This window comes from Dromiciops gliroides, chromosome 4 (genome assembly GCF_019393635.1).
Source record: "Dromiciops gliroides isolate mDroGli1 chromosome 4, mDroGli1.pri, whole genome shotgun sequence".
In the NCBI taxonomy this organism is placed as follows: domain Eukaryota; kingdom Metazoa; phylum Chordata; class Mammalia; order Microbiotheria; family Microbiotheriidae; genus Dromiciops; species Dromiciops gliroides.
This window is the reverse complement of record NC_057864.1, coordinates 59,334,531-59,362,156: the sequence shown is the minus strand read 5'-3', so window position 1 is coordinate 59,362,156 and position 27,626 is coordinate 59,334,531. Positions and strand designations below refer to the sequence as shown.

General features: G+C 39.4%; 2 protein-coding genes across 2 annotated transcripts in view; one reads left to right on the top strand and one right to left on the bottom strand.

The window, feature by feature from the left end:
• The window catches only part of ADCY10 (adenylate cyclase 10), a 129,967-nt gene extending 107,600 nt beyond the window's left edge, over positions 1-22,367 (top strand). Inside the window, 8 exon segments of the mRNA XM_044004605.1 lie at positions 1,214-1,370; positions 5,946-6,150; positions 7,240-7,336; positions 7,469-7,584; positions 9,133-9,250; positions 11,397-11,592; positions 19,346-19,534; positions 21,940-22,367. Of these exon segments, the coding sequence (XP_043860540.1) occupies positions 1,214-1,370; positions 5,946-6,150; positions 7,240-7,336; positions 7,469-7,584; positions 9,133-9,250; positions 11,397-11,592; positions 19,346-19,534; positions 21,940-22,098 (1,237 nt within the window). The 3' untranslated portion in view covers positions 22,099-22,367.
• Positions 2,902-3,238, bottom strand: LOC122755774 (small EDRK-rich factor 1-like). Its single transcript, XM_044004606.1, is given in 2 exon segments — positions 2,902-3,059; positions 3,062-3,238. Coding segments are annotated over 2 exon segments (186 nt in total). The 5' UTR covers positions 3,159-3,238; the 3' UTR covers positions 2,902-2,970.
• Positions 22,368-27,626: the final 5,259 nt, after the last annotated feature.

Below are 27,626 nucleotides of genomic sequence, written 5' to 3'. Positions count from 1 at the left end.
CCAAAAAAAAAAAAAAGAAAAGAAAAGAAAAGAAAAAGAAAAAAGAAATTTAATGAGCATAAAAGTGAAGCCCTGAATGTGAGTTCAAAAATCAGCTTCACAAGTACAAAATGGGGGAGACATGGCTACATGGCACTCTGATAAAGATCCACTGTTTTTCATGGCTCAGTATGAGCCAACAGCATGACACAGAAGCCAAAGAAAGTTAATCTTAGACTACATTAAGAAAGAGGCACTGTGGGGGCATCTAGGTGGCACAGTGGATAGAGTACCGGCCCTGGATTCAGGAGAACCTGAGTTCAAATCCACCCTCAGACACTTAACACTTAGTAGCTGTGTGACCCTAGGCAAGTCACTTAAACCCAATTGCCTCACCAAAAAAAAAAAAAAAAAGAAAAGAAAAAGAAAAAAGAAAGAGGCACTGTGTACAGAAGTATGGAGGTAAGAAGTCCAAATGTGTTCTGCCCTGGTTAGACCACATCTGGAGTTTTATATTCAGTTCTGGGAATTGGTATGCTGAAGAGTGATTAGAAGATACAAAAAAGATAGTCCTGAGCCTCAAGATCATGCTCTATGAGCATAGGGTGCAGTAACTGGATATTTAACCTGAAAAAGAGAAGACTTAGAGGCATACAATAGCTGTCTTCAAATATCTGAAGAGGATTATAGTGTGGAAGAGAGATTAGACTCTCCATGTGGATCTCCATGCTTCGGAGTTGTTCCCTTCTGAATTACTCTCTGATGTTTGGTGTAGGTTAGATGTGAAATTCTGGTATGATCCTATATGATCCAGGCTTCCTCCTCTTCTCCTAGAGTAGAGTCCATTCAATTTAATAACTTGTTATAGCACTCTGAGCAATACAAAAGAAGTAGAAGAGAAGGGACCCTTGTCCTTTTGGGGGTAGCAAGACACATGGATTCCTTTGGGTCCTCATCTTTAGAACAAAGGGAATTAAACTAGTTGCCTTTTCTAGCCTCTTCCAACTTTCAATCCTATGAACCTAGGGGACGGTTGCTTCAAGTCCAGGAGGAATAACAGCAAGGAAGTCTTTTAGGACACTCAGGCTACACATCCCTTGGGTCGGTTTTCACAGCATCTTAGTGCTGGAAATAACTTCAGAGGTCCCACCCCAAGTAGGATTCCTCTTTTGTGTTACTCTGTTACTTCTCTTTATGCTCCATTGTATGACTTTGCTTATCCTTTACCCAATAGGAAGGGAAAATTAGCTCAGCTTCACCAGCAAATCTCTTGCTTGTCCTCATTATGGCAAATCTACAGCTTGGATTATGCTTGTCATTGCAAGAACTTTGCCCACTTAGCTGCCATGATGCAAGTGAATTCAGCACTGGAAACTAAAGACAGCTTCCAGGTAGGCTTTATATACTTAAATAGAGTATCAGAATTGCAGGGAATGTAAGAGATCATCTAGTCTGTTACAAAAGAATGGATGACAAATTATGTACAATGCACCTACTGTGTACCAGGCATGTTACCAGCGACTAGGAACAGTCCTTACCTTCAAGCTTACATTTCTTGTTTCATTTTTTTTAAGTTAATAAGCATTTATTTTTTCTCCTTGCCACCTTCCTCCAACCTCCCCCTCCCCAACTGAGAAAGAAAAAAAAAATTTACAACAAATATGCATAATCAAGAAAAGCAAATTCTCACATTGGCCATGTCCAAAAGTGTATGTCTTATTCTGTATATTCAACCTATCCCTTCTCTGCAGATATTGGGCAGCATTCCTTATTCTCATTCCTCTAGAATCATGGCTGATAATTACATTCGTTAAAGTTTTTAAGTCTTGCAAAGCTATTCATCTTTACAGTGTTGTTATTATATGGATATATATTTTATCTATCTATTGTGTATTTTAAAATTCTAAATGTGGGTTCTAATCTGTCCCCCCAGTTTGGGGGGAAAACTGACTAAAATCACTGATAAATGAGTTCATTTGTTATTTTTTATTTTTTTGCGGGGCAGTGGGGGTTAAGTGACTTGCCCAAGGTCACACAGCTAGTAAGTGTCAAGTGTCTGAGGCCGGATTTGAACTCAGGAACTCCTGAATCCAGGTCTGGTGCTTTATCCACTGCGCCACCTAGCCGCCCCAAATTTATATTTTTAAGGGTTTATTACAAGATATAAGATAGTAAAGAAAGAGAAAGATTGAGAACAGATTTCTTATAGCATGGAAATCCTAGCTTTCCCACCACACCGATGTCTTGAACCAAAAGAGACCTCAACCCTCAGCCAGCCTCTGCTTCCTACTTCGTGTTCTCCTCCCAGAAATGGGAGGTTCTTCAAGCTGACTGGCTAGCATCATTCAAATTCATTAGTTCACTGGACCTGAAGGTGGTCTCAAGTTAAGTTCAAAGTTTTTAGCTTCTGAGAACAATACCCTCTTAAGGGCCAGCCAGATGTGCTTATAATCTAGTTAACTGGAAGTAGGCTAGTCAGCAGTCAATCACTCTCACTTAATTCAATCAGTTTAGATTAATCTCCAGGTGGGCCTTTGAGTATCTGCTAAATCCCCTTATCTACCACATTCCATTATCTTGACACACTATCTGTATATAATTCTCCTGGTTCTACTCATTTCAAGCCTACATCAGTTTATATCAGGTTTCTCTAAAACCATGTCTTTCATCATTTCATATGGCACAATAGTATTTCATTACATTCATATACCATAATTTATTGGGCCATTCCCCAAGTGATGGACACCCCCTTAGTTTCAATTCTTTTGTTGTTGAACAGGTAAGAGATTTATTGTTGTTCAGTCATTTCAATCATGTCCAACTCTTTGTTACCCATTTGGGGTTTTCTTGGTAAAGATACTGGAGTGGTTTGCCATTTCCTTCTCTAGCTCATTTTTTTATGATAAATTGTTAGATATTTAATGGTTGGTCATTCTACAAACTCTTGATTTCAGATCCTGAGATCCACCTGGTTCTTTGAATTACTGTGGATCATTTTTCACCTGTCTGCAGAGATTTCTTCTCATTAGCAGCCTTCTGCTTTTGTTGCATGATTTCAGAATCCCTCTGCTTTCTCTGGAGGCAGACAAGCTATCTTCTTTTCTTTTTCCCTTGCTAATGTCCTGTGTTTTCTTCATGTTTTTCTGACGGGCAAGTTCCCGTTGGTTTCCATGGGCCATCACGACCGTCGGAGTCTCGAAGGGAACCGACAACTCTGAAACTCAACCGTTCACGCAAGCGTACCACCACCACCACCACCACCGCCACAGGACCGATCTGGACGTCTAGCTAATTTTTACAGATGGGGAAACTAAGGCAAACAGGATTAAGTGATTTACCCAAGGTCACATAGCTAATAAATGTCTGAGGCCAGATTTGAACTCAGGAAGATGAGTCTTCCTGGCTCCAGGCCCAGCATTCTATTCACTGCACCATCTAGCTGTCCAATTCTTTGACACCACAAAAAGAGGTGCTTTAAATAGCTTTTGTACACATGGGTCTTTTTTCAGGGGTGTGCTGAAGCCAACTTGAACAGTCTCAAAGATCCACTTGTTAAATTTTCTGGGTAAGTATTTAGATCTCAGAAATAGGCAAATGCTATAAATCAGGGGTTGATTTATTATTCAGTTAGTTATCTAGACTTAAGAAAGTGATGGAGAAAATGTTAATAGATTTAATTTAAAAGCATATTGTACAGACAGTTATTAAACATTTACCAGCATAAGCATGCCCCTGGACCCTTCTTCCTTCTTTGATCTCTATGGAGTATAAATGGAATATTGGTATTTCTAGGTAAAATGTAGAAACTTTTGAAATTGCTTTTCATAAAAAAGGGGGGCAGCTAAGTGGTGTACTGGCCCTGGATTCAGGAAGACCTGAGTTCAAAAATGGCCTCAAACACTTGACACTTACTAGCTATGTGACCCTGGACAAGTCACTTAACCCTCATTGCCCTGAAAAAAAAATTACTTTTCATAATGGTGCAACCAATTTACAATTCAGACAAAGTTTATTGATAATGTATTAATGTGGCTATCTTCCCAAAGACCTTCTGATACTTGCCATTGTCCATCTTTGTCAACTTTGCCAATCTGATGGATGTAAAGCAAAGCCCCAGGTTTTCTTTAATTTGAAATCCCCTAATTATTAGTGATTTGGAGCAAATTTTCATATGGCTCTTAATAGCATGGATTTCTTTCCTTGAAAACTGTCACTTTGAGGTCAGCTAGATGGTGCAGTGGATAAAGCACCAGCCCTGGATTCAGGAAGACAATGAGTTCAAATCTGACCTCAGACACTTGACACTTACTAGCTGTGTGACCCTGGGCAAGTCACTTAACCCTCATTGCCCAGCAAAAGAAAAAAAAAAGAAAAGAAAACTGTCTCTTCATATACTTTGACTATTTAATGATTGGGGAATTGCTCTTATTTTTAAATATTTGAATTCATTTCCTAGACAGTATATCTTAGAAATTTACTAATGATTAGTGGCTAAAGTAATGATTAGTAACTTAAATTACTAATATTCTCTTAGTTTCTAAATCCAATGGCCTTTTCTCAATTCTCATCCTTTTTGATCACTCTGCAGCCTTTGACTTCTCCTTGATACTTTTTTCTCTGGGTTTTCAGGACATCATTTTCTCCTGGTTCTTATCCTACCTATCTGACAGCTTCTTCTCTGGAAGTCCCTAGACCCCTCAAACTCCCCATGCCCAAAGCTGGACTCGTTATCTCTCCCTGCCAAATCTGCCCTCTTTCAGACTTCCCCCATACACTCAGGTTCTTAACTTTGTTGCCATCCTTGACTCCTCCCTGTCATTCACTCCACAGTCCAATCTGATCTTATCATTTCTACTCCACATCTCTCCTCTGTACCCCTTTCTTTCTGCTCACATAGCCAGCACTGTAATTCAGGCTCTCATCACCTGTCCCCTGAACTATCACAAGAGCCTCTTACCTTGAGTCTTTCCCTGATTCACATGATCTTCCACTTAGCTACCAAAATAATTTTCCTAAAGCATAGCTCTAACCATGTCACACCTCTACTCAATAAACTCCACTAGCTTCTTATTACTTCTAGGATCAAATATAAGCTTCTCTGTTTGGCATTTAAAGTTTATCACCTAACCTCAGCCCATCTTTTCATTCCTCTTACATATTACTCCCTTCCATGAGATCTATGGTCCAGTCATACTGGCCGACTTTTGGTTTCCCAAACATGACCCTCCATCTCCCATCTTGGTGACTTTTTCCTATCTATGTGGAATGCTTTCCCTTTTTACCTTCACCTGTGCTTCCTCCAAGATTCAGATCAAATTCTACCTTCTATAGGAGGCCTATTGTGGACTTCAAGCTTCAAGTACCTTCCCTCCAAGGTTACCTTTCATCCACTCTGTATGTGTTGTTGTTGTTGTTATTGTTGAGTTGTTTCAGTCATGTCCAGCTCTTTGTGACCCTATGTGGGATTTTCTTAGCAAAGATACTAGAGTGGTCGGCCGTTTCTTTTTCCAGCTCATTTTATAGATGAGGAAACTGAGGCAAACAGGGTGAAGTGACTTGCCTATGATCACACAGTAAATGTCTGAGGCCAGATTTGAACTCAGGAAGATGAATCTTCCTGACACCAGGCCCAGCACTCTGTCCACTTCACCACCTAGCTGCCCCTCTGTATGTACCTACAATATTTTTCACATTAGAACATTAGCTTTTTGGGGACAGGAATTTGTTTTTTTGCTTTTTTCCCCCCCTGTATCCCCAGGGCTTAGCATAGTGCCTGACATGTTGAAAGCACTTAATAAATGATTGTTGAATGATTGCATGTGGAATATCCAGCTTTGGACTCCCTCTCACATTTGCCCTTTCTCTTTCTTTCTTTTTCTTCCTTCCTCCCTTTCTTCCTCCTTCCCTCCCTCCCTTCCTTTCTTCCCTCCTTCCTCCCTTCTTTTCTTTTAATGATGAAATTTCAGATCATTAAAGCCTACCTGGACTACTCACTGCATAGCCAACTGGCAGGTTACCAAGGATTATGGTTCAAGTATGAAGTCATGGCCATTGAGAATATCTTCAATAAGTCCTTGAATAAAAATATTGTGGAAATAATTGCTTATGTGGCAGAAAAACTGTCTTACATCAAGTACATAATGGGTTACCTAGAGCTGTCCATTCAATTAGGTAAGATTTCCTTTTTATATCCATTTGATTGGGTAGCAAAGGACCTCCGTTTCCAATCAATTCTTGCTTATTAAGGGCCTACTATGTGCAAGGTAAGAGAGGCAGCATGGTGTACAGTGATTCTCAAACTATTTGGCCTCAAGGGGAAGGGGAAAATCATCTGTTAAGCATTGATTATGTGCCAGGAACTATGCTAAACACTTTATAAGTATTATCTCATCTATAAAGTCTCAGGATCCTTTTACATTCTTCAAAATTATTGTAGATCCCCAAAAGTTCTTGGTTTTGTGGGTCATATCTATAGAGATTTACTGTATTAGAAATTAAAGCTGATCATTTAAAAATGTATCAATTAATTTCAAATAAAAATAAGTCCATTACCTATTAGCATAAATAACATATTTTAATGAGAAATAACTATATATTCCAAAATAAAAGATTTTTTGTGAGAAAAATGGCATTGATTTACATATCTTTGCAAATCTCTTTAATGTCTGGCTTAAAAGAAGACATCTGGGTTCTTATGTCTGCTTCTGCATTTAATCTATTGCAATATGTTGTTTTGATTGAAAGATATGAAGAAAATTCCAAAGTCACGCAGCTATGGAGTTAGAAAGGGGAAGACGATTTTAATCATCAAAAACCATTTTAATATTATTGTGAAAATTGTTTTGACCTTAAGGATGCCCTGAAAGGGTCTCAAGGACTCCTAGGGGTCTGTAGACCACAGTTTGAGAACCACTGGTGTAGTGGATAGAGAGCCAGCCTCAAAGCCAAGAACTGGATTCAAGTTCTCTTACTAACATGTAATAACTAGCTGGGCAACCTGAGCAAGATACTTAACCTCTCAGTGCACAACCCTTGAAGATTATAAGTCATGTTGAAAACACCAACCTGCATTGTTTGAGGAAGTTCACCCATCTGGGAGTTCCCTCCTAGTACCAAAGAAATCACAGGTGCAGTCCCTATCTCAATCATCCCTATCCCTATGTACAAGGCTCTGGGGACAGAGAGACAACAAATGGGATTTGATTCTATTGGGGAATCTAATTATAAGGCAAAAAGAGATTGAGATTGTTTCTTCTACAGGCTTCCGAGCACATGACATGTGGCAGTTGATCAAGGATCCTAACAGGCACTATTTTGTCCTGCAAAGACTCACTGTAGCTCTCTTTCTGAAAAACAGGTATTTTTGTCACAAGTCCCAGGGGAAAATGTTCTATTGGCAGGGTAGATGCAATGGGTTGTTTCAGCTCAGATTGTGACAAATGGTTTTGCACTGCAGAGATGAGCCATATTCTTTTTTTCCTTGTCCCAGACACCACAAAATGATCGAAGTGATGGAGTGGATGTGGTCATTTGCTACCATCGAGGAGCATGTCATTAGCCAAGGACTTTTCTATTTCACCTGTCTAGACATCTTGCTTTATGCTGGTAAGTTTTGCTTTTGCATTCTGAAGAAAGCAATAAGGTCGTGCATCTCAAACAGCTTTCCCTGAGAACTGGCTGGTTCCTTGTTTTAGTGGAGAAGAGATTAGGGTGTGAGGGAAGCTGTTACCATTCAGTTTCTGGGTGGTGGGACTGACATCAAGAAGTACATGCAGGGGGCAGCTAGGTGGCACAGTGGATAGAGCACTGGCCCTGGATTCAGGACGACCTGAGTTCAAATCCAGCCTCAGACACTTGACACTTGCTAGCTGTGTGATCCTGGTCAAGTCACTTAACCCCCATTGCCCCGCAAAACAACAACAACAAAGAAAAAAAAATAAGAAGTGCATGCAGGGCCACCCTTGCCTGGAACGTGAGGACAAAGGTGTGTAGGGGAGCAGCATTTCTCTGTATTTCTATGGTTTGGGAAAATCCTTGGAGAAAAAAAAGATTTCAGTAGGAAATGTGCTTAAAAAAAATCACACAAGGATGTCCATGGCAGATAACATCTTAACCACAGAACCACAAAATAGAAGAGCTCAAAGGGTCCTGGAATAAGAATCATAGATTTAGGGCTGGAAGGGCCAACAGGTTATTGAGTAAACCTATGATTCTAGTCTAACTCCTCTGTTTTACAGCTGAGGAAACTGAGGCACTTAGTGGAAAAGAGACCTAAGGTTAAGCACTCAAGCAAACACACTAAAGCATTGTCCAATATCACCTCTCCCCGCACATTTTAATAGGAACTTCTTAGAAGCCAAGTTAGTTAAAAAAAAAAAAAAACAACAAAAACAACCAACAGCATTCTAATGGTATGAGTTTCAGACATCTGTAGTAGAGTGATACGCTAAATATTTGTGGTAGGGGGTGTATTCAGTGGTGCCCCCCACCAAGGAAACAACAATCTACAATTCTTTTGTTTAAGACCAGTCCAGAGCATGCCTTAAGTCAGAGTCTAATCTAGTCACCCAGCTCCCAGGGCAGTGCCACTATATATGTCATGGAGAGGAATTCAAACGTTGCTACCAGTGAGAGAATAGCTAGAACATGGTGGTATAAAACTGGGCAGACAGGAGATCTAACATGCTTTTGAAGCTGCCCTGGAATGTAGGCCTTCCTGACTTGGGAGCAAAAAGGCCTAGCTGGTTCAGCCCAACATGGGGCCACAGGCCTGCCCAAGTTTCCACAGATCCTAGACCAAGTGAAGAGCAGCAATTCATAGCATGTGGCCATCATGTCACACATCCCGCCTCTAGTTTCAAATTGTCCTAAAAAGTAGATGGAGAGCACAGCCTGGCTTTTCATGAAGCTCTCTCAGGGATAGCTACTAAGCTAAGAAAGGGAATTCTTTTTTATTTTATTTTATTTTTTTGGTGGGGCAAGGAGGGTTAAGTGACTGGCCCAGTGTCACACAGCTAATAAGTGTCAAGTGTCTGGAACCAGATTTGAACTCAGGTCCTCCTGAATCCAGGGCTGGTGCTTTATCCACTGTGCCACTTAGCTGCCCCCTAAGAAAGGGAATTCTAAGTGAAATGTTCCTTCTATCCTTCATAGGCTTTATTTATAGGACCTTTGAAGAATGTCTGGAATTCATAAGCGAACGAGAAGATAACAAAATCCTCAGATTCCACAGTGGCCTGTTACTGTCTCTTTATTCGGATGTAGCAATCTGGTAACACAAAGCTTACCTATCCATCTCTCTCATTTTTTTCAAAACACACACACATTTATTAATGTCTCCTATATATAAAGCAAAGTGCTAGACTATACCCAAAGATAAAGGAAACCCAGTTCCTTCCTTCAAGGAATTTATAATTCCAAGGGGTTAAAATGAGAGGAATGTGAAGTGTTTGAGATCCAATGAGAAAGAAATAACTTCCCAATGGAGAACAAGGAAGGCTCAGCCCAGGAGGTGAGGATGGGTGGAATGTCAAGAGGTCGAGTGGGGGAAGTAAGAGGTGGCATTATTGGTGTAGGGAACTACATGAGCAAAGGTTCCAAAGCAGGAGAATGAAGGACACATGCAGAGGATGGGTAGTGTGCTAGGTTGACAGGGGGAACAGTGTGAAACAAGGCCAAAGAGGGATGAATTAAATTGAATTGATCTGAGAAGTGGGGTAGAACCAGATTGTGGAGGACCTTGAAGGGCAGGCAAAAGGGTGTGGATGTTAGCAGGCTGCTGAAGGTTTCTGAGCAGTGAAGTCATGAGATTTGTGCATTTTGAAGATTCATCTAGCACCAACATGCAAGATGGAATGGAAAGAGGAGAGCTTATGAGCAAGGAGATGTTAGGAAGCCACTTCTGTAGTTTAGAGGAAGTATTATTGGGATGGTGGCATTGGGAATGGAAGCGGGGGGCAGATAGGAAAGAGGAAGCAGTTGGAATTGAAAGGCTTTGACAATGAAATGTTTTAGAGGAAGGAGGAATCAGAGATGATACTGAGTTTATGAACATGGGGTGACTGGATGATATGTGAGAAGAGAAACAGGGCAGAAGAGAGAGAATGGCCCCAGTTGTCTTTTGTTCAGTGAAATGTGGTAAGGCTCTCCACTGAGAGGATGGGGAAAAGGGAGCTGTGGGATGCTTGAGAAAGATGAAAATGTTTGGAAAAGACACTATGATGAGTGGAATGGCGACTCCATTTGGGAGATGTAGAAGAATTGCCTTGCTGCAGTGAGGGCCCAAGTGAGATCATAAAACAAAAATCTGTAGTGGATCCAATCAGCAGTTTCATGATTTTCTCCAGCTTTTTTCAGCAGCGAATAAGTGCAGGCAAAGGAAGCAGATGGTGGGAGCAATGCAAGGCTGGGGTTTCGAAGAACATTTTCTATGGGATAAAGGGGCAAGGATTCAAGAGAAGAGGGCAGGGTAGAGTTGAACTGGCTCACCAAGGGGACGTGTGGGTATTGGGAAGAGTACGATCATCTGTGTGCAGCTGTGGAAGGGTGGAACAGGAGGTCAAAAAAATGAGTAAACTGAGAGGTTAGGAAGTTTGAGGGAATAACAATATGTGAGCCAGGTAAGAATTTATTGAGGAAGGAAGGAGCTCTATAGACAACAGCTACTAGAATCTTGGTTGGTCAATAAAGATGGATTAAATAAACTTCAAAGGGGGAAAGGTTACTGAGTGATTGATAGTGGTAGAGAGAGTCTGGAAGTAATAGTGGGGATCAAGGAGTATTCCAACAACCCCACCATGACTTGTGGATCTTAGTGAATGAAAGTGCCACCAGTGCTGGCAAGAGTGAGAGCCAAGAAACTGAAAAAGGAACCTTAGAAAATATTCACTGCCTCCAGTAAGAGATGCTTTTCCTTCTAGAATTGTACCATACTCAGTCTGGACAAGAAAGTTGGCTGCTTTGAAAGACCAAGCAATTAGATGAAGGAAAGCCAAGCGAATATCATAGTCAAACATTCTGGCTAACCATGAGTCCCAGAGCCTATAACCCCATGGGGTGTAGCCCTCCAGAAGTTGGATAATGGAGTTGATGTTTTCCCCTTGTCTTCTGGGTGCCCAATTACCCAATTCATCCTGACTTTCCTTTCTAACCCTTCTCCCCTTACTATCAGCCATTTCCCCTACCTGGAAGAATCAAGTTGGGAGAGAGGTGCCATTTAAAATATGCTCAGAATCCACTCAAGCAAGAATTCAGGCTTGAAGCTGCATTCATCCACAGTTGGTGGGCCCAGGGGGGGCTTGCAGGGGTCCAGTGTCAGGAAGGCATATTTTCACTCAAACTGAATTTGGAAAAGCTAACAGGCCTCACGTGTGATACTGACCTTACTTTTCATCCTTACCCCTCTATTGGTGATTTAGGTTTGCTAGACTCGAGGAGTGGGAAAATTTTGAAGTATTTTTCAATAGAGCTAAAAAACTGGTCCAGAGAAGGACTCCCTCACTCCTTTACTGTGAGGGATTCATCAGGTACACGGAATGCCAGGCTCTTTGCTTCCAAAAACAACTTCAAGAGCAAATCGAGAACGTCCAGGACATTGGAGTTGAACTACTCAAGGTGACTCCTTCCTTGTATTTTGCTGAGTTTGTATTTGGGACAGTTAGTATAACAACAGAGGATACTACTTAGATATACACAGAGCATATTACTTAGATATTCAACTAATCCTGTGAGTTATTTTTTCACTGTTCCTGAGAGGGTGACTACCAGTAAGAAAAGGACTGCTTCAAACTTGGCCATTTCACAAGAAAAGAGTTTGGACAGTGCAATGCCAAGGTGAAATATATAAAATATATTAGAGTTATCCACCCCCAACCTCTATTCCAACCCTGTCATATTGTTTTCAGCACACTTTTAAACTAACTCTCCTTCATTTATTTTCTAATTTTGAGGCCCCCTTGGTGCAAAGAGGCCCTGACTCCTTTGCCCTAGCATATGTCTCCATCATCCATCCCTAACCAAGGAATTCCCTCTATCAGACTCTCCTTCATCATGACATTTGGAATTGCATTTCCTTGGTCTGGTATTTTACTCTGTGGTTGTTTGTTGCCTAGAAGCTAGGCACATTGACCTTAATGTCACAAATTTGCCAGAAACTATTACAGTAAAGTCAAAAGTAACCCCCCCCCTCAGGTAACCACATTTCTCCTGATTCCCTTTACACACCTTGTAGAAGATGGAGACAAATAATAGCAAAATCAGGAAATGAAGAAACAAACTTCCAAGTCATGTCTGGGAATCACTACTACAAATTTGATCTCCTATACTTTCCACATCACCAGTCCAATACAATAACCATTGGCATCTTTGGAATCATGGGCCAAAAAGGAAAGACTGCTGAACTCAAAGTCATTAGATTGGAGGTGAAAACCTAGCTCTAATTATTTAATTAGTGGTATATCTATGTGATTTTTTCTAAACCTGTTACCTCATCTATAAAAATATATCATGGGGGCAGCTAGGTGGCCCTAGATTCAGGAGGACCTGAGTTCAAATTCGGTTTCAGACACTTGACCCACTTACTAGTTGTGTAACCCTGGGCAAGTCACTTAACCCTCATTGCCCTGCAAATATATATATATATATATATATATATATATATATATATATATATAATGGAAAAGCAATTTGTAAGGAAAGTACTTTGTAGACCTTGGCATGAAAGAAATCTGAATTATTAAGTTCATTGATACTATACTTCAATTACTAAAGTAATAAAGTAGAGGAACTCATTTCAGACAAATTTCCCAAAATGGTTGAAATCATTAAGAACACACCATTCCAGGAATAATCTATTTCAATAATAGCTAGCATTTACATAATTCCCTAAGATTTGCATATGGTGTGATCTTCACAACAACCCCTGAAATAGATGCTGTTATTGTTCCCATTTTATAGATGAAGAAACTGAGCCTGGAAAAGGTTAAGTGATTTGCCCAGGTTCACACAGCTAGTAAGTGTCTGAGGCAGGATTTGAACTCAGGTCTTCCAGACTCCTTTTGCTCTTTATATACTCTGCAACCTAGCTGCCCAGGAAAATATATTTTCAGGAATAATATATTTCAATACTCAGGATCACAGATTTAGAGATAGAAGGGACCTTATAGAGCATCAGATCCAACCTCCTCATTTTATAGATAGGTAACTGAGAGTTTAAGTAGCTTAACCAATGTGGCATAGGTCATATGGTGGAAAGTCTAGATTTAACCCAATTCCTCTGACTAATGCTATTTCCATACCACCATTTTACAATTTTTTAACCACCAGAATTTTTTTTAAAAGAAACAGATTAAGGTGTACAAGAAACCCTTACTATTTTAAAAAAATCTATTTTATTGAACTTTGGGGGTTTTAAAAAATCTCCTATATCTCTCCCTGTACATCTCTCCCTCTCCCTTCCCTCTCAAAGAGAGCCATCCCTTATAAAAAAGAATTTTTATTAAATGGGAAATAAAATAAATTTATCAAAACAGATCAACACATTAAAAATAGTCACACCTCTGCAAAGAAGTGTCTTCTTATATCACCTTTTTGGGGCTTATGCTTTTTTTTAAAAATGTTTTTATTTATTTTATTAAATATTTCCCAATTACATGTAAAATAATTTTAACAGACATTTTAGAAAATGTTGAATTTCAAATTCTCTCCCTTTTCCCCATCCCTTCCTCCCTCTCTGAGAAGACAAGCAATTTGATATCAATCATACATGTGAAGTCATGCAAAACATGGTTCCATATTAACTATGTTCCAAAAGAAAATACCAACAAAACAAAACAAAACAATAAAAATACAGAAAGTAAAAAAAAGTATACTCCAGCCTGCACTCAGAGTTCTTTCTCTGGAGTTAGATAGCATGTTAAATCATGGATCCCTTAGAATTGTCTTCGATCATTGTCTTGATCAGAGTAGCTAATTCATTCACAGTTGATCTTCGTTAACAATATTTCAGTTGCTGTGTGTACAGTGTTTTCCTAGTTCTGCTCACTTCATGTTGCATCGGTTCATACATATTTACACAGATTTTTCTGAAACTATCCTGCTCATCATTTCTTATAGCATAATAGCATTCCATCACAGTCATATACCACAACTTGTTCAGTCATTCTCCAAATGGTGGGCATGCCTCAGTTTCCAATTCTTTCCCACCACAAAAAAAAGCTGCTATAAATATTTTTGTACATACAGGTCCTTTTCCCTTTTCTTTGATCTCTTTGGGATATAGACCTCATAGCAGTATTGCTGGGTCAAAGGGTATGCATAGTTTTATATACCTTTGGGTCTTTTATAGACCTCAGTTACAAATTGTTCTCCAGAATAGTTGGATCAGTTCACAACTACACCAACCATTAGTGTCCCAATTTTTCCACATACCCTGAAGCATTTCCTTTTCTATCATGTTAGCCTAGCTGATAGGTATGAGATGGTATCTCAGAGTTATTTTCATTTCCATTTCTCTAATGAGAAGTTATTTAGATCATTTTTCATGACTATTGATGGCTTTGATTTCTTCTTCTGAAAACTGCCTGTTCATATCTTTTGACCATTTATCAACTGGAAAATGGCTTTTATTTTTTATAAATTTGACTCAGTTCCCTATATATTTGAGAATTGAGGCCTTTATCAGAAAAACTTACTCTAAAACTTTTCCCCCAGTTTCCTATTTTTCTTCTAATTTTGGCTGCATTGGTTTTGTTTGTGCAAAAGCTTTTTAATTTCATGTAATTAAAATGATCTATTTTGCTTCCTGTAATCCCCTCTATCTGTTCTTTAGACATAAACTTTTTCCTTATTCATAGACCTGACAGATATGTATTTTTATGCTCCCTCTATTTACTTGTGATATCACTCTTTTGGAGGGGGGGGTGTAATAAGGGTTAAGTGACTTGCCCAGGATCACACAGCTAGTAAGTGTCAAGTGTCTGAGGCTGGATTTAAACTAAGGTCCTCCTGAATACAAGGCCAGTGCTTTATCCACTGCACCACCTAGTTGTCCCCTGTGATATCACTATGCTTAAATCATTTATCCATTTTTATGTTATCTTGGTATACAGTGTAAGATGTTGGTCTATGCCTAGTTTCTGCCAAGTTGCTTTCCAATTTTCCCAGAAAATTGTTAAAGGTTGAGTTCTTACCCCCAAATCTTGGATTTCTCAGTTTAGTAAACATTAGATCACCATGGCCATTTACTACTCTATACTAAGTACTTAGTCTGTTCCAATGATCTACTACTGTATTTCTTAACCAGTACCAGATTGTTTAAATGACTACTACTTTGTAATATAATTTGAAATATGGAACTGCAACCTAGCCTTCCTTTACATTTTAAAAATTTATTCCCTTCTTCATATTATTGACCTTTTGTTCTTCCAGATGAATTTTGTTACTATTTTCTCTATCTAGTTCTATAAAATAATTATTTGGTAGTTTGATTGGTATAGCACTCAAAAATAAATTAGAGGGGGCAGCTAGGTGGCACAGTGGATAAAGCACTGGCCCTGGATTCAGGAGTACCTGAGTTCAAATCTGGCCTCAGATACTTGACACTTACTAGCTGTGTGACCCTGGGCAAGTCACTTAACCCCCATTGCCCCGCAAAAAACCCCACAAAAAACACAAAAAAGTAAATTAGACAGAATTACCATTTTTATTATATTGAATCATTCTATGCATGTACAATTAATATTTCTCCAATTGTTTAGATCTGCCTTTGTGTGAAAAGTGTTTTCTATAAATATTGTGTATATATAAATCTCTGGGTTTGTCTTGGTAGTCTGACTCCTAAGTATTTTCTATTGTCTACAGTTATTTTAAGTGGAATTTCTCTTTTGATGTTTTCCTGCTGGGCTTTTCTGATAGTATATAGAAAAGCTGATGATTTATGTTGGTTTTTTAAAATCCTGCAACTTTGTTGAAGTTGTTAATTCTTTCAACTAATTTTTAGTTGATTCTCTAGGGTTCTCTAAGTATACTATCATATCATCTGCAAAGAGTGATAGTTTTGTTTCCTCATAGCCTATTCTAATTCCTTTATTTTTCTTCTCTTATTGTTATAGCTATCATTTCTAGTACAATATTGAATAATAGTGGTGATAATGGGCCTCCTTGCTTCACTCTGATCTTACTGAGATTATTCCCATTAAAGATGCTTGCTTTTGTTTCTAGATAGATACTACTTATTTTAAGGAAAGCTCCATTGATTCCTGTACTTTCTAGTGTTTTTAATAAGAATGGGTGTTGTATTTTGTCCAAGGATTTTTCTGAATCTATTTATATAATCATATGATTTTTGTTGCTATTGTTATTCATAGGGTTCATTATGCTAATAGTTTCTCCAATATTGAAACAGCCTTACATTCCTACCATAAATCCCACCTGGTTATAGTGTATAACTTAATATATTGCTGTAATTTCCTTGCTAGTATTTTGTTTGAAATTTTTGCATTGATATTCATTAAGGAGATTGGTCTATGGTTGTTTCTCTCTGTTTTTGCTCTCCCTGTTTTAGATATTGAAACCATATTTATGTCATAAAAGAAGTTTGGTAGGACTCCTTCTTTACTTATTTTTAAAAATAGTTTATATACTATTGGGATTAACTGTTCCTGAAATGTTTGGTAAAGTTCACTTGTGAATCCATCTGGTCCTAGGGATGTTTTCTTAGGGAGCTCATTGATGGCTTATTCAATTTCTTTCTCTAAGATAGGGTTATTTAAGTATTTTCTCTTCTGATAATCTGGGAAGTTTACATTTTTGTAAATATTCATCCATTTCACTTAGTTTTACTGGCATATAATTGAGCAAAATAATTCTTAATCATTGTTTTAATTTCCTCTTCATTGGTGGTGCAGTCATCTTTTTAATTGTGGGGGGGGGCAGGGCAATGAGGATTAAGTGACTTGCCCGGGGTCACACAGCTAGTAAGTGTTGTGTCTGAGGCCGGATTTGAATTCAGGTCCTCCTGAATCTAGGGCTAGTGCTCTATCCATTCGCCACCTAGCTGCCCCATATCTTTTAAATTTTTAATAGTAGTGATTTTATTTTCTTCTTTTAAAAAAAATCAAATGAACAAATAGTTTATCTATTTTGTTGGTCTTCCCCCATAAATCCAGCTCCTGGTTTTATTTTTTGTTTTTTTTTTTTTTACTTTCAATTTTATTAATTTATCCTTTGACTTTCAGGATTTTCATTTTGATGTTTAATTGGGAATTTAAAATTTGTTTCTTTTGTAGTTTTTTTAGTAGCATGCCCAATTAGTTTATTTTCTCCTTTTCTTTTTTATTGATGTATACATGTAGAGATATAAAATTTTCCCTAAGTACTGCTTTGCCTGCATCCCACAAAATTAGTGTTGTCTCATTGTTGTCATTCTCTTTGATGAAATTATTGTTTCTATGATTTGTTCTTTGACCCACTCATTCCTTAGGATTTGATTATTTAGTTTCCAATTAGATTTTAATTTATGCTTCCATGCCTCTTTATTAGGTATTGATGTGAGATGGAAGATTTCTCTTCCTTGTCACCAATCTCAAAATGAAATATGTGGCCCCAAAACAGCTTACCTTAATGACCCACTAAATTAGCATAGCTCTTTATAAAGAGTAAGCCTTTGATTTTCTTCCTAATCAGTTATCCTTCCAATTCCTTATATTCATAGCAGCAGGTATCATAATACTGACCAAGTTGCTAACTCAATCAATGGTATCAGTAGAGCCCAATTGGCCAATGTTTGGGGGTTCCTGCTAGTCCACCACAGATATAGGAATGATTTCAGGGTTCCCATTGCACCCACCCTGGCTGGCATTCCCTTCCTTTGCATTGTCACTCCCCTCAACACCATGACATGGATTGGGCTTTGAGAAGGTTAATGATTTTTTTTAAATGATAGAAGATCTATGACTCTATCTTAACATTTAAAGAAAATCTGTCTATTCAGGTTGCACTAAGTTTAAGAGTAAGAAACAGAAAGGCTGGCATAGAGTTGCGGGCTAGCCCTCTTTGGAATCATCATGATAATCATCTTGAAACAAAGGGCAGTGTTGTTCCTTGCGGCAAGATACATAGGAGTAGATAATAGTACTGACATTGATAGTATTTTACAGTGGATAATACAGATGATCTTACTGACAACATAATATATTAGCTGACATTAGTATGTAAACTCCTTGAAGGAAGGAACTGTGTGTGCTTGTAGCATCTAGCACAGTAGCTGGCACATAAAAGATTCCAACTTAATTAAATCATAAAATTCTTGAGGACCAGGACTGTTCCTTTTTAAATTTCATTTCATTTTATTTTTTGTGAGGCAATTGGGGTTAAGTGACTCACCCAGGGTCATACAGCTAGTAAGCGTTAAGTGTCTGAGGTTGGATTTGAACTCAGGTCCTCCTGACTCCAGGGCCGGTACTCTATCCACTGTGCCACCTAGCTTTCCCCTTTTTAAAAATTTTATTTTATTTTTATTTTTTAAGGACTATTCTTTTTAAAAAAAATAATAGGGGCAGCTAGGTGGCGCAGTGCATAGAGCACTGGCCCTGGAGTCAGGAGTACCTGAGTTCAGATCCGGCCTCAGACACTTGACACTTACTAGCTGTGTGACCCTGGGCAAGTCACTTAACCCCAATTGCCTCACAAAAGAAAAAAAATAAACATTTTTATTTATACTTTTGAGTTTCATTTTTTATCCCTCCTTCCCCTCCCCCTCCCTGAGGCAATAAGCAATCTGATATGGGTTATACATATGCAGTTATTGACAACATTACCATATTAGTCATTTTGTGCAAGAAAACTTGAATAAAAGAAAAAAATGAAAGAAAATGAAAAACAGCATGCTTCAGTCTGTTCCATCAATATCAGTTCTTTCTTTGGAGGTAGACAGTATGTTCTGTCAGTAGTCCTTTGGGATGGGACCAGGACTATTCTTATTCATTTTTAGAGCCTCCATGGCACTTCGTATATTACCTTGCATGTATATCTATAATAGTTTGGCTTCATTCATAAATTTTTAGAATCTAGCTCAAAGAGATGGCACATCCTCTCAGGAAAAGTCCTCAATACCACTGACACCTCCAGAATCATTGACTGGCCAGACTATTGATTTGTTATGATCCCATATAGCATTTCCCAAATTTAACTGTCTTCCTCTGAATTTTTTCTACAGAAACTTTCTTGATATGAATGAAATAAATACACAAATAAAACCATCTTTGACTATGTTTGTCATTGGGATTTCATGATTTAACCTGTGAATAATATAATTTTCTAGGTATGAGATTCTTTTTTCCAAACCAGATATCCACTGTTCTTTCATCAGAGTCTGGAGAATTTGGTAGCTCAAAGTTCCACGGGTCCTATCTTCCACCCAAGGATTTACCACCTGATGGCTTATGCATGCCTACTAATGGGAGATGAAGAGAACTGTAACCTCTTCCTGAGAACAGCTTTAGAGATCTGTGATAGCCAAGGAAATGTCCTGGAGAAAACTTGGCTAAATATCAGCAAAGTAAATAATGGAAACTGGGAAAGGGAAGTGGGGTTTGTTGACTTTGAACTCAAAGGAAACCTTAGATGCCTCCTGAAGATTTGGACTTCTTCAGGGCTAGTCATCACAAACTTTAACTGTAGTCTATACCTTTTGGAAATAATAATGATCACAATAACAATAAGTTAGCATTTATATAGCTATTTATGGTATACAAAACACTTCAAAAATATTATTTCATTTGATTTTCACAACAGCCCTGGGAGGTAGGTACTTTTATTATCCCCATTCACAGTTGAGGAAACTGAGGCTGAGAAACTTAATTACTGAGGGCCACACAGCCAGTAAGTGTCTGAGTCCAGATTTGAACTCAGGTCTTCCTGACTCAAGGTCCAGTACTCTACCCATTTAATTATAAAGTTAAGTTAATGGGAGGTAGCATGACATAGCTGACAGAGAGCTGGCTTTGGAGTCTGTCCTGTCCTGGCTGGGTAACTCTGAGCAAGTCACAGTGCCCCTCAATGCCCCAGGCAAGTCTAGAGCTGTTTCCAAGCAGGTGCTAATGGGCATTGCTGGAGAAAATTCTTCACCAGGAGCTCCCTACATCCATGAGATCACAGGACTGGTCAAAAAGTTAATGGCAGTTCCATTGTGTTCCCCACTGTTAGGTTGCTGCCTCCCTTCTACTAAAAGATCATAGGGGAAGAAGGAGTAAGACATTTTGCCATCTTCTCAATCTTCTTTCTTTGCCCTAGTGTGTTAATAACCACAGCAAGCTTCAGTCCTCCAAACCCTTATTGGTGTGTGGGAGGATGGTAGTACTTTGGGGTCTCTTGAGAGCAAAGGCTATTCTTGTTCCCTTTTGCTCTGCTCATCCCATGCACATCCTCTTCTGTTAACAATGAAAGGTTCCTCTTCCAGAGGAGAAGACTGAGATTCTGTGGTCAGGTGCTTCTGGGGGCTAAGGAATCCTTCCTAGAATCTCCAACCCCTCTCAAGTGACAAACTATCAGTTGGGGATGGGGAAATTTAAAGTCTATTGATATACTCATCTGTTCTTTCATGTGCACCAGGAACTATACAGACATGTCAGTTACCTTAGTAGATGGGTCATGGAGAGGGCGATAGTATTGTGATGATGGGACAGCCTGTTTCGTTCAGAATGCCTTTCATTCAATTATGGGATAGTAAGACCCTATTAAAAGCTGAATCTGCCTTCTGTATCTATCATCTGTCCTCTCTATCATCTATCTCTTTCTATCTACCTATCTTCCCCATATGATTTATGGCAAAGATTTACCACCAGAGCCTTCTGTTCCTGAGATAACCATATCCTGAATTCCTTCATCATACATGTCCATCTGGACACTGAAGGGCTAGAAAAATCTGGCTGAGCTAAAATTTCTATTAGATGCCTGAAAGCTGTCCCCATCCTGATCTGGGAAGAGCTTCCCAGAAACTGGAAAAGGCACTGAAGGGAGCAGAAATCCCACAATCAAAATGAGGTCCCTTCTTCCAATTCCTTCCTCTGTTCCACCATCCACTCCATTCTCTTCATAGATCAATAAAATCCTAGACCTCAAGGACATGAGGGTGAAGTTTGAATTTTTCCTTGGATTGGAGGAAGCCAAGTTCAGTTCCTTCTTGTTCCCATAATATGGGAATTCAGTCCTTTGAATTAAGCTCTTCACCACTCTCAGCCCTACTAGTGCCCTTCGGTATCCAGCCCCTTCTAAATACCTTCTAAATTGGACTATTCCAGAAGGGGACAACCTACCTTGTGAAAATCATCTAACCGTCAAACTAGGAAATGTGCAAGTGAGTTAGTATGTTGGTTTACTTTTAAAGAATCATGAGCATTTCAGAGGATGCAACAGAATAGTAGAATAATAATTGCTAATATTTACATAGAACTTTAAGGTTTGCAAAGTCCTTCTTCATAATAACCCTGTGAGGTGAATGCTATTATTATCCTGAGTTCAAATTCTGCTTCAGACAGACACCACTATGTGACCCTGGGCAAATCACTTAATCTCTGTCTCCCTCAGTTTCTTCATCTATGCAATTGGGATAAGAATAGCACCTCCCTCCCAGGGTACCTGTGAGGATCAAATGAAGTCATATCAAATGAAGTGTTCTATAAATGCCTCTTCTTGTTGGTGTTGTTATTGTCATTTTACAGATGAGGAAGTTGAGGCAGGGGTTCTGTCTTGTCCAGGGTTACACAACTAGGTAGTATCTGAAGCAGGAGCTGGAACTCAGTTCTTTCTGTCTCCAAGTTCAGCATGACTTTAGTGGTCAATCAGTTGTCTAATCAATTCCATTGTTTTGGGAAGCCCAGTAGATCACACATAATGTTTCTAAAATAAGAACCCCTAATGAATTCGTCGCAGAGAACTCATTTTGAATCCCCTTTCCCTTTCCAGAAATGGTGGTTCTCTGACAAAGTGTATGAGGAGGACAGCTGGTTGCAAATAGTCTTGCGTCTTCCAAAGTGGGACGATATAGAATTCGACGAGAGCAAAATAAAGAACGTTGAACAAAACAAATTCCGATTTAAAATCACTATCACAGATAACTTCTAGCATTCTAACAAGATTGAAGAACCCATTTTCATCATACAAATCACTTCTAACCTTCCTTTTTGTGCATGCTGCATCCTCGCAGCCTCTAAACATTGATTCTATTTCAGCATTTTTGCTTCTCGCTTCTCCGGGGATGGAGAGGGAGGACAGGGTGAGTAAAGGTAGTAAGTTCCACAGTTTGCCAATTTCTCTCTGAGCTCCACAGCATATCTGCGCTTCTTTGACCCACTTCATTAAAACTTTTTTTTTGTTTAACCTATTTATTTCAAAACCTCCCCCTCCCCAAATGTAATAGAGTATACCTTTCCAGAGAAACAAAAATTAAACTAAAAGATTTAGTTATTTGTTAAATTACTAAATTATTAAACAATTTGTATATAGTGTAGATTTACAAAACAGCCAACGTTTAGGAATGTGAAAGAGATGATTAGTCACATAAGAAATCTTTTTTTTTTTTTTTTGTAGTGGCCAACAGCCACAAAGATGATAGTATTGTACCTGTCTGTATCATACATTTCTATTTGTGGGAGTAATAAAGACTTTGAAATGAAAAAAAAATGTGGTGTTAAGCCTAGTGCCTGAAACTGGGGTGGTGGGAGTAGAGATAGGAAAAGAGGGATTTGGGAAATATTAGGAAGATAGATTAATAATAATAATAGCTAACATTCAGATAGAACTTTAATATTTGCAAAGTGATTTATATTTCATTTGAGGTGTACAATTATATCACGGTCTGCTATTTTTCTTTCTTTTGGGGGTGGGGGTGGGCAATGAGGGTTAAGTGACTTGCCCAGGGTCACACAGCTAGTAAGTGTTAAGTGTCTGAGGCCGTATTTGAACTCAGGTCCTCCTGAATCCAGAGCTGGTGTTTTATCCACTGGGCCACCTAGCTTCCCCTGCTGTTATTTTTATATACCATTTTTACAGATGAAGAAACTAAGGCTGAGAGATTAAGGGACTTAGACAGGGTCACATACATAGTATAGTAAGGTGTCTGAGGCAGGATCTGAACTCTGGTCTTCCTGACTCCAAACCTGCAACTCTATCCACTGCCTGCTTAATGAAGACTGTAATAGTGCCTTTTTGTTAATGTAGTACCTGGGTTTGCATAGGCCTCACTTTATAAATGTTGATTGAATTGAATTAGAAACTGATTTGCCACATTTCCCACTTTCCTTGAGATTTTGTATTCATATGGGAATAAAGAGGCCCCTAGCATATACATTCAATACCCTTCATAATCTAGCCCTCTCCTACCTTTTCAGCATTTTATACCTTACTTACTTTTCCCAGTGACCCCTTGGATCCAGTTGACACTGGCCTCTTGGATGTTCCAAGAACAAGACCCTCCGTCTCATCTCCGGGCATTCTCTCTGGCCATCCCCCATGCCTGGAATGTTCTCCCTTCTCAACTGTTGACCTTTTTGGCTTCTTTCAAAGTAAAATCCTACCTTCTACAGGAAGCCTTCCCCAACTCCCTAATTAATTCCAGCGACTTCACTCTATTATTTTCTATTGTCAACTTGAATTAAAGAGGACTGCCACTGTAGCAATAAGAAGGGTCTTTCATCCAAGGGAGTGCAACCAAGGGCATCACACAGCACCAAAGTACAGGACTACCCATGAGGGGCAAAGGGGGCAGCCTTAAATATGCAGCGAAGGGGGAAATGGTAGGGGGTTGGCCGAGCCACAAGACTTCAGTTGAGAGGGGGGTTTTGGAGGGGCAGCAACAGTAAGGGTTCAGTTGTTTTGCAAAATAGCCAAAGGCTAAAGAGTGTTAGTATCTGATCAGAACAGCAGCTCCAGGAGCTTCAGATGCAGCAAAACAGAGTTTCCAGAGATAGCACAAGGCCTGCTCCAAGCATGGGGTCAGGGAACCCCTTCTGATGACTGCATTTGACACTATTTATCCTTGGTTGTATATATTTGTGTGTTGGTGCCTCTATTCGGTTATAAGCTCCTTGAGGGCAGGGGCTGTCTTTTGCCTATTTTTGTATCGCCGGCATTTAATACAGTGCCTGCCACATAGTAGGTGCTTAGTATATGCTGACTGAATGTTTAATAAATATTCATTGACTCTTTGACTGCCAGAAGTTGTTCCCCCATTAAACTGAGCTCCTTGAAACCAGGGACTGGATTTTGGCCTTTCTTTGTATCCTTAGCACTTAGTTCAGTACCTGGCTTAATAAAAGGGTTTTTTTAATTCTTTCTAATGTTTTGCTATTAAAAGTTGATTCCAATTTTGTGTTGTTGAGGGGTTTTTTGTGCAGATAAGCACTTTTCTTATTTATTGTGTTTTGAAAAAGATGAAACTGAGGATACTGCTTGCAGTACGCATGGGAAGCAGGGAGGATTTTGCATTGCCCTACACTGAATGTATCACTGTATATCTGACATTTAAAGTTCTTCATGATTTGGTTCTGGGCAGCCAGGTAGCACAGTGGATAGAGCACTGGGCTTGGTGTCAGGAAGACTCATCTTCCTAGATGTATGACCCTGGACAAGTCACTTAGCCTTGTTTGCCTCAGTTTCTCATCTGTAAAATGAGGTGGAGAAGGAAATGGCAAAACCACTCCAATATCTTTTTCAAAGAAATCCCCAAATAGGGTCATGAAGAGTTTGACTGGACAAACAAAAAATAATCTGGCCCCAGCCTATCTGCATCTTTATACAGGCTAATTTTATTTTACTCCCTTTCATACATATTAAGCAAAGCTGATTGACTTGCAGTTCCTCACACACAACATTCCATTCACCATCTACATCAGTCAGTAAACATTGATTCAAGCACTGTGCTAAATTCTGGGGATACAAAGAAAGGCAAAAGAGAATCCCTGCCCTCTAGGAGTTCACAGTAGAATGGGAGAAGACACCACAAGAAGCTGAATGGAAGGAGTGCCCTGGAGCAGATGAAGTCTGCCAGCCACGAGAGAAATGATGAGCTGCCCATCCTGGGAGGAGCTTTCTGATGTCCATCCTCTCTGAAGAAGAGGGAGGGACAAGACTCAAGGGCCAGGAGATAATGAATAAGGTGAGGGCCAGGTGAGAAGCCAGGTTACCGTACACCTGGAATATATTCCCTCATCATATCTGCCTTTTAGAATGTCCAGTTACCTACACATCAAGTCCAAACTACCCTCCAAGAAGAGAAGGCAAAGAAACTCAAGGAAGGATCTTGAAAAAAAAAGCCACATTAATTTTCATTTAAAAACCCAACACCAAACAGCTTTATTGTGAAAACTAGTTAGAAAGAAGATCTACTTAAACATCAGCTATGATTTTATTCTAAGGGTTATTGTAACAATTCATGAAACTTTAAGGAAACTTATTTCATTTATATTTGCCATTTTAAACCAATTTTTAATCTTTATTTTTCCTTAAGAACTTAATAAACATCAACAAACAAACATCTGAATATGCAAATTAGAACAGAGACCTCTATATGAAACTGTAGCAAAGCAGCCCTGAAAAATCTGTCCCATTCTTAATTTCCTTCTATTCTTTCCTATGTATTTTAAATGATTCATTGATGCTCATTTCTTTCATTTCTTTTTTCTTATAATTGTATCATGGGGCAGCTAGGTGGCGTAGTGGATAGAGCACCGGCCCTGGAATCAGGAGTACCTGAGTTCAAATCCGGCCTCAGACACTTAACACTTACTAGCTGTGTGACCGTGGGCAAGTCACTTAACCCCAAACTGCCTCACTTAAAAAAAAAAATTGTACCATTACCTATTACCTCCCCACCCCACCCCCCACCACTGTCCAAAAATATGTACAGTATGTTTCTGGATGTTTTGTTTGTTTTTAACTCATCACTACTCTGGAAGGAGGTGAGTGGTATGTTTCCTCTTCAGTTCTTTGGTTTATCATTTTGTTGATCAGTGTTCTAAATTTTTTCAAAATTGCTTTTCTCAGTAAGGTATTGTGTAAATTGTTCTCCTAATTCTGCTCACTGTGTTCTGCATCAGTTCATAGAGACTTTTACAATTTCCTCCGAAACTTCATTTTGTTATTTCTTATGGCACAACAGAATTCCATTTGCCCAATATAGAACTATCCTGGAAATTTCCCCTTTTCCCTCACCTACAGAGTACTATACAGTATGTTTTCTTCTCACTTACCGCCTTTTGTAATCCCACAAGAGGAATTAGTTTTAAATCTTTAGTGCTTGTAGGGCAGATTAACAGAGATCTCCAAGCACTGCACTAAAAATCCATAGAGAAGCTGGTACTGATTGACCAGTAGTTTTCCAAGTATGCTTCCTTTAAGATATTAAAAGTGTCTTTGATTATTTCTTCAGTGATTGGTTTCTGACAGTCTGTTACCTGCTGGTATTACCTGGGTACCTAACCCCCCTTTTTTGTGGGGCAATGGGGGTTAAGTGACTTGCCCAGGGTCACACAGCTAGTAAGTGTCTGAAGCCGGATTTTGAACTCAGGTCCTTCTGAATCCAGGGCCAGTGCTTTATCTACTTCGCCACTTAAATGCCACCTAGATGCCCCCTCCCCCAACCCTTTTTTGGGACTGAGTTTAGTCACTGAGGATCGGCTATAGGTCGACTCTCTGATGTGTCATCCCTCAAAGACCCACACTTAAGATCTGGGCTCCAGAGCAGCACAAGCCCCAACTCTACATACCAACACTGAGGGGACACAGGTATGCCACAAACTGCTGGTGATATCTCCTAGAGAATTGAGAGTCAGGGTCATATAGAATAAACATAGAGAAGGTGGAGGAACATGAAACCACCACAATCAAGCCACTGCGCCACTCCGTGAATTCTTCCCTGTGTATTTAGTCCCACCCACCAAATTGCAGTAGCTCAAAAGAAATGTGAGATGCACAAATTTAGAGGTCTCTACTCCAAATGTCCACCAGGACTATTCGTGCCCACCCTGTGGTAGAACCTTCTAAGCTCATATTGGCCCGAGGAGCCACAGTTGGACACCCTGTACCTTGACTCCAACATAGTGATGTCATTTTGGTCCTCTTTAAGAAGGAAGGAAGACAGCCAGCCGACCAACCATACTACAAGAAGAATGCAATCACCAAATATTGACTAGTTGGGTATTTATAAACTTAATCTGGATGCTCCAATGCTCCTCCACACCCCCCACATAGAACAAGTAGAGCTCCTCCTGGTGCTTAGCTCCTTCTGCTTCTCTGACTCCGCATCTGCGGCTAACATGGGTCATACAAGTTTGGATAGAAATGGAGAAAGATTTTGAGGCCAATAATTGAATTAAACAAGTATTGGTATTGAAACTAGGAAGGGCAAAAGGAAGTTAGCACCTCATAATCTGAATATGTGAACTTGAATGCGGATGCATTTTATGAATTTTTCCCTGGTGCATGCATATCAGGTTTGGTTATTAAAACAAGATTCCACAAATCAGGTAGCCCTGTAAGGATAGCTGTATGGAGACAGTGTGTCCTCTCTCTAACCAGCAGAGGGTAGCGCTGGCCTTCATATGTGGAGGTGCCAACAGCTTCAGAAAGTTGAACAGTTTCTATAGAGCCAGAAA